Genomic DNA, 16628 nt, shown 5'->3' with positions numbered 1-16628 from the left:
TAGACTTCGTGTGCATCTGACTACTTTTCGCCAGTGAAACGGAAGAAAGTGTAGAACCTAGAAAAAGTAAGTGACGCCCTAGTTTACATCATTGATTAACTATTCCGCCAGGTTACGTGAATCGTCAGAATTATTGGGTGTGGTAGTTCAATAGACGAAAATGCCGAAGTGATAGCATTATTACGACACTATTTTAAAAGCTTGATTATATGCATGGAAATGTATGAAATGTATTGTGTATAAGCCGATAATAATGTTGTAAAGATTTGTCATTATTGTTGTAAATATATATTGTGTACATTACACATTTGACTGCTCATGTTGCTTTTACAAAAACAACAAGTACTGCTACCACTGCTACTTCTTCCTTGTCCATATTTATTTGCAGGTGATGATTTTGGAGACATTACATTCGTTGGGACTGTGCGTATTTGTGTTCATGTTACTTCCGAGTCTTGACCCTTTAGCCAGCGTACTGGTTTGTTTTCAAGTAGCGTTGGTGCCTGGACTCCTTGGAGCCATAAGCCGCCCAACCCACCCATCACATGCTTGTCTTGGAAGGGCAATGCTGATAACTGGTGTACTTTTACAAATGGCAGCACTAGGCGAGTGTTGATTTTATTTTGGAACAAGTCTGTTTTATTATTTTGTTTTTAGTAAGAAAGTTTATTAATTGATGTTAAAGGTAGCAATTTTGAAATAATGAACTTTAAATTATGTAATCGACCTATGTTATTAATACAAATACATTTTCAAATGAAATCGACACATAGCTTTATGATCGTATGAAATGAGCAAGTTTTCGTAGAATGAATAGAAAACCCAACTGAAGTAACAATTAGAACTGTTTTATCAGGATATTATTTGGCTTAATTGAAAAAAAAGAAAGAATTGAAAATCTGTTGTGTCTGTGAAATATTTTTCAATCATGATTTCCAATCAATAATTAGCCTAGGTTCTTGTAATTGACAATATTAATTGCTAATGGTACCTATATACTTATTGGAAAAATCAAATGTCATTGCATCATGCTGCAGTTGTAGTTCCATATAAAACAATTTGTTATATAGTTTTTAAATGTGAAATATTGAAACGTATTTGTAAAATAACTTTCATATTTTATTCCTTATATTATAACTTGTGAAAAATATATCTTTGTGTTTTCACAATGAAAAATATAATATTTACAATCATGACCTGCAAAGCTTGATTGTCTCTGCCTCCAATTGTTGCACCTGCAGCAACAACTAACGTTATGAGCGAGAAAAACTTATTAGAAACTGCGTTATATTTCTGACAGAAATTAAACTCTGCTGAAGAAATTTGACCAGAATTCGTCGCCGTCGTCTGAAATTACTTTTCCTTGCTTCCTTAAACACAACAATAAACCTGCTGTTTTTCATTGTTCAATCAGATTTACTTTGCTTTCAGATATGGTAGAACAGTTCACAAAATATAAAATGTTTAATTGAGACTAGGTCAAACCAGTCCTACCACTCTCTTACGTCACATACATTTATATGATCAGCAACGAAAGTGAGGCGAATTTACGAATAGGGAAAAGAGTTCTGTGTCAAAGAATGAGTTTAATCTTTTAAACTTCGATTTTGTTGCAAGTTTGGTATATAGTATAAAGAAAAGCATCCTTTTCTGTCTAAATACCGGATATATTTTATCTTTTGTACTAGAACTGATATTTGTTTTATCTAGTGCTTTCGCCGCTTATTAAATATCACGTTTATTGTAATACACGATGAGACATATCCGGTATTAAACGTAGCAATGAATGTATAATATATTTGTTTCGTTTTGGTTTATTTTGATTTTCTTTGATTTGTTCCTACCGCTCTGGTGGCCTAAGTGGTTCGAGCGTCCGGATAGTATGCGGAAGATCGCGGGTACGAAAACTGACCTAGTCACACCAAAGACTTATAAAAATGGTAATGTCAGGTGCCTAGCTTGGCGCTCAGCATTAAGAGGTTAATTGTAGTACTGGTCGACCTGGTGTAAGGATGGTGGACCATGATACAAATGTTTTCTTCATGATGTCTTAGCTCTAGTCATCATCATGAACTGCCACAATGCAGATATAGTAACAATATGACCTTTGAATTGTTAACGCCATGTTAAAGATCCAAAATCACACACACACATACACTGATTTGTTCCTATAATATATAATAACCAGAGAGGAATGTTGCTTGCATCAAATGGAAGGAAGTATTAATTTAGGATTAGAAAATAAGTTGTGTACTGTGTACAGACTCATATCTTTTGTGAATGATGACACTCCAAACGAGTGTGATAAGGCCAGTTTAAGAATCCCATTTATATCATTAAACAATAACAAACTGTATAAAATCAATATGAATTACATAGTCTCGGTGTATTTGAACTAATGCACTGCATTTTGTTAGAATGTATAAAAAAGGAACTATATAAGGAACTTAATGAGTGTCATAATGACTGGAAATGAAATATTTGTCCATATTTGGGAAGTTCAGAGTTAAGCAAAGAGCTCAGATTTGTATGATTTGTTTTTCTCACCTTTTTATAACTAAGGTAGCTCGGTAAAGTCGTACCAGAGCTTTGACTAGCATCTTGTTTTCATTGTAGGTTTAATGTACAGTTACTACGTGTTAGCATCCCCCATGGGGCATTTGCGAGCATCGATTCTAACATTGTCACCAATTCTTGTGACGCTTTGCTGGTGGGATAATTATCTAAACCTGGATGGAAAGAAACATATAATTTCAGACAAAATTGCACGCTACGTCAATGAAATACATAACAGGAGAAAAAAGTTCAACTTTGTGGGAAATCTGTGGAAAATATGTGTCACTTTCATTTTCCCGCTATTGCTGTTTGGTATTCCATGCCAAAATGGCGTCGAATGCATCAATGCAATGTTTGGAAATTTGAATAATTTATCTACTGCACAAGGTGTTTTGGATTTTCGATTTGAAAGAACAATAGTCTTAACAGCCTGTGATAACTACGTACCAATAATAGTAGCTGTAATTAGCATTGTTTGCAGTGGCCTTTGTTACAACGCCGCTAAAATAGGTTGCAATATTCTCGCTCAGATAGTGTGTATGTCACTGCCATTGGCCCTATCGTCACCAGTAGCCATCGGGATTTTGTTTGGATACATGGGTCGCAATGTTCACCAAAATAATCAGACATGTGATTTGTCGTTTCCTTACTTGTCTGACGAGGCGTCTAAGATGTCCGAACATATGACGAATATGACGCATTCTGATAACTGGATGATTATCACAGCAGGTATGTCTTTACAAAATATCTAAATGTTAAGCTTCGTCTGAACAATTATAAAATGCATCAAATCTATACAACATATACGGCCATCTTAACTGTCAACGTTTAGCAATACATAAAGTGTGATCGCAGATATCCTAGTAATCCAAAGTGTGATAGCAGATATCCTAGTAATCCAAAGTGTGATAGCAGATATCCTAGTAATCCAAAGTGCTTACTTCTTGCAGGTTTAAATCTCGAGTAAGGCATTTGGAAAGATGATTACTTTTATATGCCCAGCTATAAAGAACGCTTTATAATAAGACTAAGAACAACCATATGTATCTTATCAAACAATCGTCGTGACCACAGGCAAAACAATCCTCGGTCTCAAAATGACTGATCTTTATTTGTTGACATATTTTTTTAAAACAAGGTATGGATACTAATAATAATAATAATAATGATAATAACCAAGTAGAATAATATCACTAACAGTGGTTCAAGCGTTCCGTTCGCGTAAAAACAAATTCCGCTTCTGAAACGTTTGTGTTACGATGTTGTCATACCTTAGATAGCTAACTACATATTGCCGTATAGTAGATATCGTGTCTAATTCGCGTGGACCATAAACGATTAATTCAATTCCGCTTTCGACCTGACGAGTGTTGACGTTGTGAACTCAGATCTAACAACTGAGAAAGCAGAAATACCAAGGTAATTTAAGCGAATCGTTTGCATATTGGTGTATGATTATAAACGAAACGAATAATTAAATGAAATAACTGGAATAAAACCTTTCATTATTTTTAATCGCAGGTATTTGTGGATACATATCATTCCTGATTATAAGTTACCATACATGGTTACCTGGGATGAAACGCCTTCAAAAGTCAGAACAGTAAGTAATGAAAATTTTCCTCACGTTTCAAATTGTCTTATTTTATATTTAAAATGTGTTTGGGTGTGTGTGTGTGTGTTTGTGTGTGTGTGTCTGTGTCTGTGTTTGGGTGTGTGATTTGGATTTTAACGTAGCTTTAACAAATCATAACCTCTTTATGATGTGCACCTAGCGAGGCAGCTGCTGTTACTATTTTTTATAAGTCTTTCGTATGAATCGGCTGGGGTTCGAACCCTCGACCTCCCGCATCCGAGACGGACGCTCTAACCACTTAGACTACCGGTGCAGTTTATTAAAATACAAACGTAAAAGTACTTATGAATATTTATCCTTGGCTTGGGATGTAGAGGCAGCCAACATATTGTAAAACATTTATCTCTAACATTTCTGGGACGACATTTACTCAGCAAAATTATTTTGCCCTGCTAATTATCTTATCTCTATAATAACGGTGCGATGCATTTAAAACTGGTGCAGTGATGATGAATCACACCAACATCAAGTATTATAAGTTGTGGATTCTTCTTCTGTGGAACGCTTCAAAACATTAACTGAGAAATGCACTTTTAAATTTATGTTTGTCTGATTTCGTTATTTTCGTACAATACATATTTCCCCCTAACAATTGAACGCAACATCATTTATGATCGCAAAACCCAGTCTCTCTCTCTCTCTCTCTCTCTCTCTCTCTCTCTCTCTCTCTCTCATCTCTTTCAGTAAAATATGTTCATTCAGTAAATTCGCATTATTTATAATCGCAAAGACAGTCACCTTTCTCGAAGTGCATTCTGACATGAGACTGTACTCAACAAATATATTAATAAAACGAACATCTGACACAATATTGACAAATTCTATCCTTTGGCTGCTTATAATACCGTTTCTGTTCAAGTAAGACTTCGTAGTAAAGAAGCAGTTTATGAGAGAAGTGAAAGACTTTTGTCATAGTGGTGTTAAGAACTTTTATGACTGAGATGATGGGACTTTTATAACAGAGGTTTGTGAGGACTTTTATGATAGAGTGGTAAAGGACTATTCTCAAAACTATGCATGTAGGTAAAAGCTAGGCACCGAATCTAAAACATTTGACAATCTGAAACTGCTATGAAATTTCTTATCTTGAGCGTTAATTTCATGCACACACAATTTAGTAAAAATAGCTCCAAGAGACATCGTCCTAAATTTTGTACTTTCAAACAGATTATTCGCTAAGTCTTCTTACTGTGGGGTTCTTCTTTGTCAATCCATACCACTGAACAGAAAACGTCTGGACGATGAAGAAGTAACCGGAACGGTAAGGCTTATTCCTTCTCTCATGAAGCACATACCTGTCTTCCAAAGCACAACGCACTAAATTACATAATAGACTGAAACGACTTGTATTTGATATTTTCAAATACCGGCAAAAATTCTTAAATCGAGTCTGTTTCTTCTAGCAATCGCATACACATTAATGCAATCATCGTTAAATGCAGTTAGTAAGCTTCCTGGATCGGACTTGTAGATTTAGCATGGAGGTCTAGCAAATACCTATTAGAGCAAATGTGCAAATCTGTTCTCAAGAGTTTATGAACAAAATTAGGTCTGTGAAATATTTGTGATATTCATGGGCTTTATCTATATGGGGTTAGGGATGGGTTATGATGGTGTTGTGGGGATTTGTAAAAATAAACCTTTCACAATAAGCACGAACACGTGTTAATACAAGATAAAATATTACGCGCAAAGATATTGAAACTCTTTATACGATATTTAAACGGAAAAATAACGGTTAAAAGATTTTTCAAAGATACACCTTAACAGGTATGTACTAAACGTATTATTCTTTCCATAGTCGATGGCCCTTTTCTTTGATGCATTATCATGAAGTCTCACAGCTGGATTCACATATGTAAATCTCCAAAGTACAGAGTAGAAATAAATATACTCGTATGGAATGTTGGTACATACTGGGAAGTTATACTCCTTTGACAAGGGCATGGTTCAATCTTCAAGGATCATTCACGGTTCACGTTTATGCGTTCTTTTAGCGAGTGTCACAATACCGCTTTTTCTCGGCAATTTGTTGTATGTGGGTTGAACCCAGTTTTGTACGATGATTATGATGTGTTGGAGCTTGATTGAATTGATTTTGTTCCATGTTTATAGACCACAGCAATTTAAATAACATTTTTAAGTCACGATGTGTAATTTTTCATTCAGTTTCTGGCAAATAAAGGGCGGTTTGTGACGGTTTTTCTGATGTTTTACCAACCTTAGTACAAGTGGGACATAGTAGCAAGAACACTGTATAAGTTTCCAAATTTGATAAGCAAATAATCTGTAAGTACGATTGATAAATTTATTGTGATCTGAAATTAGACATTTTCGGAGCGGAATCTGAAATGATGGTGAATTTTAATTTTGGGAGTTTTAAATATATTTTAGAGATTTGTGTTTGGCTGTAATTTCTGCTGTGCAAATGAAGCATTTATCGGCCCAACATGTCTAGACAGTACTCTTTCTTGATGCAACACAAGATGCACGTTACCTGAATATGTTGGATCGATTGTATAGCCACAGTAGGAGACCCTGATTGAAATTACTATACAAATGACAGGAATGTTAGAGAACACTTTGAACTAAAATTACATAATATTATATTTATGAGAATTCTATGATTTACTGGTATAACTCTGCGAATAACTTTTCGACACTTGTTTTGTAGGAATCTAATATACAGAATGAGAGTAAATTTACGGCAATGAATGTCAGAAACAAGTGTTTCTTTTCCACAATGGGTATAAAGAGCCATCAGCAAAGAGTTTTGAGTAATTATAACTCGCAGTCAGTCCTTGCACCAAAGAATGCCACTATGTTGTTAATTGTGGTATTTAAAATGATAACTAATACTTTTCTGTGTTATACCATATGGTGAGGAACGTTTTTCGAATGGGAGGTACCTACTAAAACCATAAGACTGCTTTCTATCAAAACTTGTACACAAAGTTAGGCAGGCAGTCACTTAGATCTATTCTGAACGGGTCATTCTTTATGCCGTACGTCTGAAAAGCTGCCTTCATTTCATCGAGCATGGTTCATGTGTGCTCCTCTTATTCTGAATATATTATTTGGAAACTGTGTGTGTGAGTGTTTGCACGTGTGCTGATGTATATGTGTTTGATCACTAATGTAAGTTGCTTCATTATGTTCTAACACCATCCGTTCGTAAATCAGGAGACCTCGTCCCCGAAACAAAGCCCATCGTCTGTAGATGCTAAAGAAAAGGCCTCGTCCGAGACGCCCCTGATCTACATATGCGCCACGATGTGGCACGAAACCAAGGCTGAAATGAAAAAACTAATGCAGTCAATCCTAAGGTATGGCTCACTTTAATACAATGTAAAAAAGAGTCTTCTTTTGTCCATAACGTTTAATTGACATGTCTGCGTTTTTATCAATTGTATTACCAAGTTAACCCCGTAACTACACACAGTGGCCTAACCAAATTAGAGGTTATTACTAAATACCTACCAAACGAAATTATTCTTTTAAAAACCGAACTAGAAGGCTCTCTATTTTTTTGTTACGAAGCATCTGTCTTTATTATGACATAAGCTTAAAACGTTCTGACATTCAAAGCTAATCCGGTTTATATATCATTGATATGAAGATATATTACCATTTTTGTTAATGCAGAAAACTCTTAAATCCTTATTTGCTTTGATGAATTACATTATTCTGCGATCGTCTTTTATAAGTTAGAGGCAGACTGACTTGACGGAATCAAACGCTGCAGTGTCTCCATTGTGACAGAACTCTGGAGTAATTATATTTGTAGGAAAATCGACACATAATTTGGCAAGTCAATAGCAGAACAGAGACCCGAACATTGAATCTAGTGTGGTTCGTTCCGTTAATTAAAGTCTGCATCGCTCTTTTTCACACAAATAGTCATCGATGAGAAAGTGACATACGTTTCCTTCCCTTCGTCGTTCTGTCACATTGTTATTTTCTCATTATATCTACTAAACTGCTTTAGTAATAATTAATTTAGTCCAGTCTATTTATTGAGACATGGCCACAAACAAACAAGCACTCGAGAGAATAATGAAGGGTTTTCCATCAAGAAAGACGGAATTGATCATAATGCCGATTTGGCTTCCCCACTAATGTTTTCCTCCTCCTAAACATTGTGGGTTGTAGAATAAACTTGACGCATCTTTGCCTCATGTCGTAAGAGGCGATTGAGTGGAGGTGAAGTGCTTGCCATGGATGTCGACCCGTGTCGAAGGAGGAAAGGATCCTGGCAGTTGAACAACGGCTTTACGATGCAACACACCACTTTGACCTCTATTTCTTCTAGACGGGTTGTCGGGATGTGCCCGGTATCGACAAATCAGCTGACCACTTCCAGCCCTAGAAGTTAATAATTAACTTCTTATTATTGTTTAGATTCTTTTCGTTGCATTTTTCTTGATGCCATCGTAGCAAACACCGTCCACTCCTTCGTTGTCCTTGTTTCTATTCTCAAAAGATTTTCTTAAAAGAGTTTGACTAGCTGGTCAATTTACCTACTTAATATTTATTGCGTGTATCCATGGCACTTAAAAGTGTCCCCTTATGGAATCCGTGGCCGGTGGATGAGCACGGGTGATAAACAACAAATCATAATGTATAATCAAACTAAACATGAGATCAAGAGAGCCTGAGGGTGAACCTGGTAGCGTGGAAAATACTAGACTGGTCTATTCAGCATACCAAATAGTGCGAGAAACATTAAACAGGGTAGTTTGCTTGTGGGATATGACTGAAAAGGACAAAGAACATTATAAATCTCCAGACATTCTTTGATATTGTATTTCCACGTTCGTTCACAGAACACTAAATTCGTCAAAAGGTGTGCAAGATTAGGTGCAAGATTAAAAGCATTTCATGTACAGTAATTGTGCCTAGAGTGTTATCATAGTACATATGTATTGATTCTATCAGGGAAGCAATGGCACTTCGTTTCGTTTATCAAAATATCTTCCATTCGTTTCATATTTTGCTGTTTGATTTGCCATTACCACTTTAATAATGTCCTTAAGGCTGCTAATAAAACTGGAAACCTAAGAAATCAATATACGACACATTTTAAAAATCTTTGTTCATATTACGTATTATTCATCTAATATATATATATATATATATATATATATATATATATATATATATATATATATATATATATATATATAAATATAATTGTTCTTGTAATTGTTCTAATATATATATATATATATATATATATATATATATATATATATATATATATATATATATATATATATATATATATATATATATATATGTTACATCTAATATATATATATATATACTTCTCGTATAATATCACCATAACAATGCATATATATATATATACGCTCTTAAGTCAAGGTTTAAAACTATTTTGTGTACATTTTCAACTACTTGATATGCATATAGTATATTCTTGTAAGATCAAAAGGAAATAAAGATTAGTCCTAACTTGGTGATACCTATCTCTCAAAGACTTGACCAAGATCAAGATCAACGAAATCGAAGACACTTTCGAAACCTTTTCTTGAAACTGGACAGGAAGTATGACAACGATTTCTACAACTTTGAAGGTGAGTATATATATATATATATATATATATATATATATATATATCTGTGTGTGTGTGTGTGTGTGTGTCCTCTCCCAATTTTCTCTTTTCATACACATGTTCGTGATTGCTCACTATCACTGAAGCTTGCTTCTTACTGTCATACATTCGTAAATGTTGAATCATATATCTTTTATTACTTACAATGTATCTATGTTTGTATGTATGTATGTATGTATGTATGTATGTATGTATGTATGTATGTATGTATGTATGCATGTATGTATGTATGTGTCTGAGTTTATGTATATGTACGTATATATTGTATGAATATATGTGTGTAGACTGTGTTCTTTTGATGTTTTGCGTTTCTTCCGATTGTTTTTCTCTATTAAAATACTTCTCGTATAATATCACCATAACAATGCAGATTAACTAGCTTTAAAAAGGAAAATACATTAAACTACCTTAACGGAGAAAATTATATTTACACCGCTGGCGTATTTATATTATTTTACTGCAAGCTTAGAATTCCAAATTATGCTAGCTGCCTAAATGTCCATAAAGGAATCAGGTTTTTGAAGAATAACAAATGGTTTCGCCAATAAAACACTGGCGTGGATCCAATTTTAATCTTATGAATTGCAAATATAAAAGGAGAATGATACAATCAATATAAAAGGAGTACGACACAATTAATATAAAAGGAGTACGATACAATTAATATAAAATGAGTACGATACAATAATATAAAAGGAGTACTATACAATATTAATCTTATGAATCGCAAATATAAAAGGAGTACGATACAATTCATATAAAAGGAGTACGATACAATTAATATAAAAGGAATACGATACAAGTAATATAAAAGGAGTACGATACAATTCATATAAAAGGAGTACGATATAATTCATATAAAAGGAGTACGATGCAATTCATATAAAAGGAGTACGATACAATATTAATCTTATGAAATGCAAATATAAAAGGAGTACGATACAATTCATATAAAAGGAGTACGATACAATATTAATCTTATGAATTACAAATATAAAAGGAGTACGATACAATTAATATAAAAGGAGTACGATACAATTAATATAAAAGGAGTACGATACAATATTAATCTTATGAATCGCAATTATAAAAGGAGTACGATACAATTAATATTAACGGAGTACTATACAAGTTGGAAGGTATTACAGCTGAACGTTAGTCTTTTAAATATATTTAGTTACCGATGGAAAACGAAAAAAACCCACAAAAACCCCAACAAACCATTAAATGCATATACAGGTCTTGCAACTGTCGGCAAGAAAGTTGAATGACGTGATTATAACGTGGATTCCATAACTAAACAGCAAAGCAATGTGTCACAATAGTTCCTATCATATTTAAACTTGTATACAAAGGTTTGTACGTCTCATTTTGTGCGACATGAGTAAAGGCATACGATAAAGTTCGGGATTCTGGCCTGTGCTAGAGATATTTAAAACATGTTATCGTGACACCTCTATAACCACTTTACTAAGAAGACAACAAACAATAACGAGTAAAATGATTTTCCGTTTATATATTAACTATATAAATCAAGATGCCCAGTATGCTTTGCATAGGAAGCGTCACTTCCTTCATTTGTTTTGGTATTGGTTACAAACAGAAAATATCCTTTGTCTGTCTGTCTCTTTCTCTGTCTCTCTCTCGTTCTGTCACTCTCTCTCTCTCTCTCTTTATATATATATATATATATATATATATATATATATATATATATATATATATGCTAAAATTTAGTGTGATAGATAAATTCTATCAAATATTGCAGTAATTGTTCGAATATTTAAATATCATAATATTATAACATTGGGGATAAACAATTTGACAGTACATCCTTTTAGATACCATAATTATTATGAAGACCTTGGTCCAGTTAAGGAAATGTTCACAATGTCTTCTCTGAAGCAGATAACAAAATATTAAAATGCAAAAATGCGAACCTTGAAAGTTATATATATGCACACACACACACACACACACACACACACACACACATATATAGCAACTTGTACAAAATCCTCAATGGATGGTCTCCTTTCTTACATAATATAAAACCTAATATGAGCTTTAAAATAAATAGATTCTTTTTACCAATATTACTTTTAAATTTACAACTCGTAGACGGTAGTCATTTCATGGTAATATCCCAATACACAATTGCCGTTTGAATCAATCGAGTTGAAACTTTATACGAAGCTATTACAGTGATTTACTTTATGTAAAATAAACAGATCAAGCCAATCTTCAGTATATCTGTCATGAAGGGTATTTAAGCAATATCTGATCTTTTGTTTATTAATATACACGCTACACCTTTCTATTCAGTTTAACTTTTGTTTTCCTTCTTAATCCATTTAAATATGGTTTACTTTGAATTTTCACTTCTAGCCCTTTATCGTAAAATATTTAGACGTCTAGTTTTTACATTTATTGTCCCATCATTTTATGTTGTTTTAGCTTTGGATTACTCTTAATATTATTAAATATCAAATGGGTGATAAAATGGAGATCCAGTAAAGTTTGTATAATTTGTCTTTTTGTAATTGTCTTTGACACGAGAGAATTTCTTGCTCTTTGTTGCTAACTGAAACATGATCCTGCGTACTCAAAATAAAATAATACTTGATAGTAAACTTTAGCTTATGATACTCGTACCGGTATGTACCTTAATGAGTTATCGGACGAATTACTATTAACAGTAGCTGTATGATTTTTATCAGTATCTCAGATATGTTTCTATATTTGTGTGGGGAATTCGGATGTTTAGTTATGTTGGCATGAATGTCATTCTCTGCAAATGATCCATATACTCAGAACTTCTGAGATTCTTGTTGCAATGACCTGCAACTCACATTTTCTTCCACTGTATATCCTCCTTGTTGATGATTGGGTGCTTTCTGATACTAATATGCAGGTCTATACATTTCGGTAGCCTTTTGGAATAGATCTGCTGTATTTGTAAGAAAGTGTATTTTACATGATGAATTATATTATATACTTTTAGTACACATTTTCTTCGATGACGCATTCAAAAAGGAAGTCAACAATGGTATTAAAAGCATCAAAATGAATGGATACGTAAAAGATCTGCTTGACGTTGTGCAGGAAACGACTGGGTACGTTTTGGCCTTATCAAGTATAAAGGAGCAAGCTGATGATAAGATTCCATGAATGCCAAAACTGAAAAATATCGTATCACGCTTTCTGAAACCGTTGTGTAAAATGTCATTTGATTAACTGGCCAGTATTTTGCCTAAATTTAAATTTATAGCCAAGTTTGAGTGATACCATTATATTGTCTATGAAACGAAAGTTCTGTGTGGTTTTGATTTATTTTACAAACACCCACAAATATAATAGTGTTGTGCTGAGACTGAGTTCGTTTAGACCATTACACCAGGATTGCGAAATGCTAGAGATATAAACTAATCTTTTTCGAAAGTGTATTCACATTCCACTTAATTCCTGTTATGTTCTGCCACAGAAACAACGTTCATTTTATAGTTCCTCACGTAGGATATATATATATATATATATATATATATATATATATATATATATATATATATATATATATATATATATATAGAAGATTTTGGCCAATTTTGGTTTCTTGCATAGCAGATATTACTTGGTGATGACTTAAACTGTACAACATAATTTTGCAATTACTGGTTACAACGAGACATTTTTGGTTCTTCATGTTATATTTAATTTAAATTCAAATATAATTTAGATGTGACGTGATTTAGATTTTTAACGTCGCTTTAACAACTTTTCAGTCAAATCGCTACGATGTCTGCAATGTGACATTTTTTTTACGTTTAGCACTGGGGTATCAAGCCGCAGGCATGTAGCATGATGTTCCACCCAGTCACATTATCCTGACACCAGGCCGACCAGTCCTAACACTAACCTCTTAATGCTGAACGCCAAGCGAGGGAGCTGTTAGTACCATTTGTTTAAGTCTTTAGTATGACTCGGCCGGGGATCGAACCCACGACTTCCCGCATTTGGGGCGGACACTTTAACTACTAGGCCACCGGAGCAGTCACTATAACACAGAAAGGCTGTTTATGTTATTGCCAGACAGGGCTGTTAATTTTACTTCGAGACAAAGTTGTTTTTGTTATGGTCAGACTGCTCGACAAGACTGTTTCAGTTAATGCAAGATGCGGTTGTTTTAACGTATTTGTTAATTTTGTTAACTTAAAGTTGTACAATATTTCTCTGTGTTACTGAAGTAATTCAAAAATACTAGTCATAAAATACGGTTATATGTATGAATGGTTCCACCGCTGAGTTGTAAGATGAATGCCAAGATGCATGAATGTATATACACACACACACACACACACACACACACACATATATATATATATATATATATATATATATATATATATATATATATATATATATATATATATATATAGAGAGAGAGAGAGAGAGAGAGAGAGAGAGAGAGAGAGAAAGACTTCACTACTATTAGACTGAGCACTGGTTGTCCAATTTCAGAGACGACAAATGTTTAAAAGTGAAAATTGAAACTGGTTACGGTGGAAGACTAGAATGGTGTTTACCACACGGAAACAAAATGATAGCTCATCTCAAGAATAAGGAAAAGATCCGAGTTAGAAAAAGATGGAGCCAGGTTAGAGCACATTCATTTTCCATATACAATAATTTTAAAAAACTGAAAAATCTTAATTTCACCTATCATACTCTTATTTGAAGCGTCACAGAGAGAAATTAAATTTGGGTCTCTAACCAATAGAAAATCTCAACTATTAGAAAATGAAACAATCTTTTATGCGAATCAAATGTCATATTCGACCTAAAATGAACAACAACAAAAAGGTAAAATACCATTACATTTTTTTGAAAGCAAATGATCATATAGGAACCATGTACATACTACATGTTATACGACCACGATGCAATATAACCATTCCAGATAAATCAAATTAAATATCGTCTCATTTTGAAGCTTATTATTCCATATTACTGTTGCATAAATGTACACGGATGAACAGTAGAATTTACAAAATAATTCCAAAATTAACATTTATGCAACATTCATTTATGCTAGGAAATTATAAATTGAGAGTGACAGCTACCTTATATATTGGAGTGCACACATGAATCTGAAACATACCATTGCTTTCTTAAAGAGGTTGATATGTCTTAATAAAAAAAAGATATACTTTATGTAAGAATCATATAAAGACTTGCAAATCGATTAGATAGTACGATGACCATTTTGTCATTTAGGTTATGTACATGTACTATTTCCTCGGACACAAAATCTTGGGTGAAGCATACCGATCTGTTATGAACATCGATGAACTGATGCAAAAGCTGGAAAATGATCCACAGCTCAGAGAGCAAGCAAGCAATACATTTCTTCTTGCCTTGGATGGAGATGTGGATTTCAAGCCTGAAGCAGTAAAGTACTTGATGGACAGAATGAGGAAATTTCCCAATGTTGGAGCTGCGTGCGGGAGAATACATCCGACTGGAAATGGTAACATGTGACGCATTGTGCTGTTTGTTTCATTTAGTATGACCTTGTGCTGTCAAACTTCTTCCATTTAGGTAGCGTACATCAAGGTTTTGTAACATGGATGCCAACCACATTTACTATGAAGAAGACGTTCTAAGTATTATATACCTTCGAACCAACCTTTATATTGTCAATACAATAACTATATTGATTGAGTGTGTGTGTGGGGGGGGGGTCACCTGACAAACAGCGAAATTGCATGAAAGTACGGAATAAAATATAACATTCAAATTCAGTTACTCTAGTAGTTATGTGCTGTCTGTCTTTCATATCGTTTCTTCTTTGATGAACCAGTAGATAACGAGAGTGATTTCTTCGCAGGGTGCAGATGCACGTATCCGATATAAAAGGCGTACCTTTTGTTGAAACGTGCTAAACCGTATACATTTAGCAGATTTACTTTACAATAAATAAAACAATACACAATAATATAATGATTACTCTGTATTTTGTATAGCTTCTAATAAATAACTATTAACGTGTATGTAGTAATTCCAGCATGTGCATATAGTAACATTTCATGTCGTTTTCCTGCAAAGGAGATAATGTCACAGTGCCCAATGTAACGAAAACTGATTGGCAGAGTCAAGAAACATTTAGATCACGTAGAATGTTTGCTTTTACAGCAGCCTGCAGCCTAACGACTTGGATAATACCATAAGTCATTGAAATATTCGACGTATTATAGTCGTGTGAAGTAATGTTTAGAAGCAACTGGATTTTCATGGTTTCGTCTGACAAGCTTGTTTACCCTAGTGTTCTCTCTATTTATATTGTATTTTTGGTGGCTTTTCTCTATGAGTATTTGTTATGAATATTCAGAACTTTGTTCTGATATCGTTTCGTAGCTTTTTGTAATAATGTTGTTGGTGTCAAAATGACTAATTCCTACCTTAGCATAGGAAGTGGAGCTGCTCTTATTGGTACTTCAGTTTTTAATTTGTGTGGATGTATTCATTTAAAGTTTTCACTGGAATTACAAAGTACACAGTATTACTTCTCAGACTAAATCATTAATTTTTGAATTTTTATTATTTTATTAAAGGAAAGTTTGGATTATATCAGAGTGATATTTCAAAAGACTGTTGGCCCATTAACACATTCGAGTCCATATACACATCATCACATTAAATGTATTCTGAACACCACAGGAATTCATTTTGGAACTCTATATATTTGGAATTGTGGAGAACATTTAAGACTATTTGGGATTGTATTCACAATACTGTAAGTC

General features: G+C 33.7%; 1 protein-coding gene across 3 annotated transcripts in view; it reads left to right on the top strand.

Moving 5' to 3' along the window:
• LOC149772601 (chitin synthase chs-2-like) overlaps positions 1–16628 on the top strand; it is a 59676-nt gene that overhangs the window by 24778 nt on the left and 18270 nt on the right. For all 3 annotated transcript variants that reach the window (XM_089947589.1, XM_089947590.1, XM_089947591.1), the window contains exons 7-15: positions 389–605; positions 2617–3285; positions 4078–4159; positions 5360–5453; positions 7376–7518; positions 9692–9789; positions 12833–12944; positions 14347–14482; positions 15103–15355. In XM_089947589.1, coding sequence (XP_089803715.1) covers positions 389–605; positions 2617–3285; positions 4078–4159; positions 5360–5453; positions 7376–7518; positions 9692–9789; positions 12833–12944; positions 14347–14482; positions 15103–15355 — 1804 coding nt within the window. The remainder of the gene's footprint in view (positions 1–388; positions 606–2616; positions 3286–4077; positions 4160–5359; positions 5454–7375; positions 7519–9691; positions 9790–12832; positions 12945–14346; positions 14483–15102; positions 15356–16628) is intronic.

The sequence above is a fragment of the Sinohyriopsis cumingii genome, unplaced genomic scaffold, assembly GCF_028554795.1.
Source record: "Sinohyriopsis cumingii isolate HCF-2022 unplaced genomic scaffold, ASM2855479v2 utg001348l, whole genome shotgun sequence".
NCBI lineage: Eukaryota > Metazoa > Mollusca > Bivalvia > Unionida > Unionidae > Sinohyriopsis > Sinohyriopsis cumingii.
The sequence above is the reverse complement of the archived record's forward strand: the minus strand, read 5'-3'. Positions and strand labels throughout refer to the sequence as shown.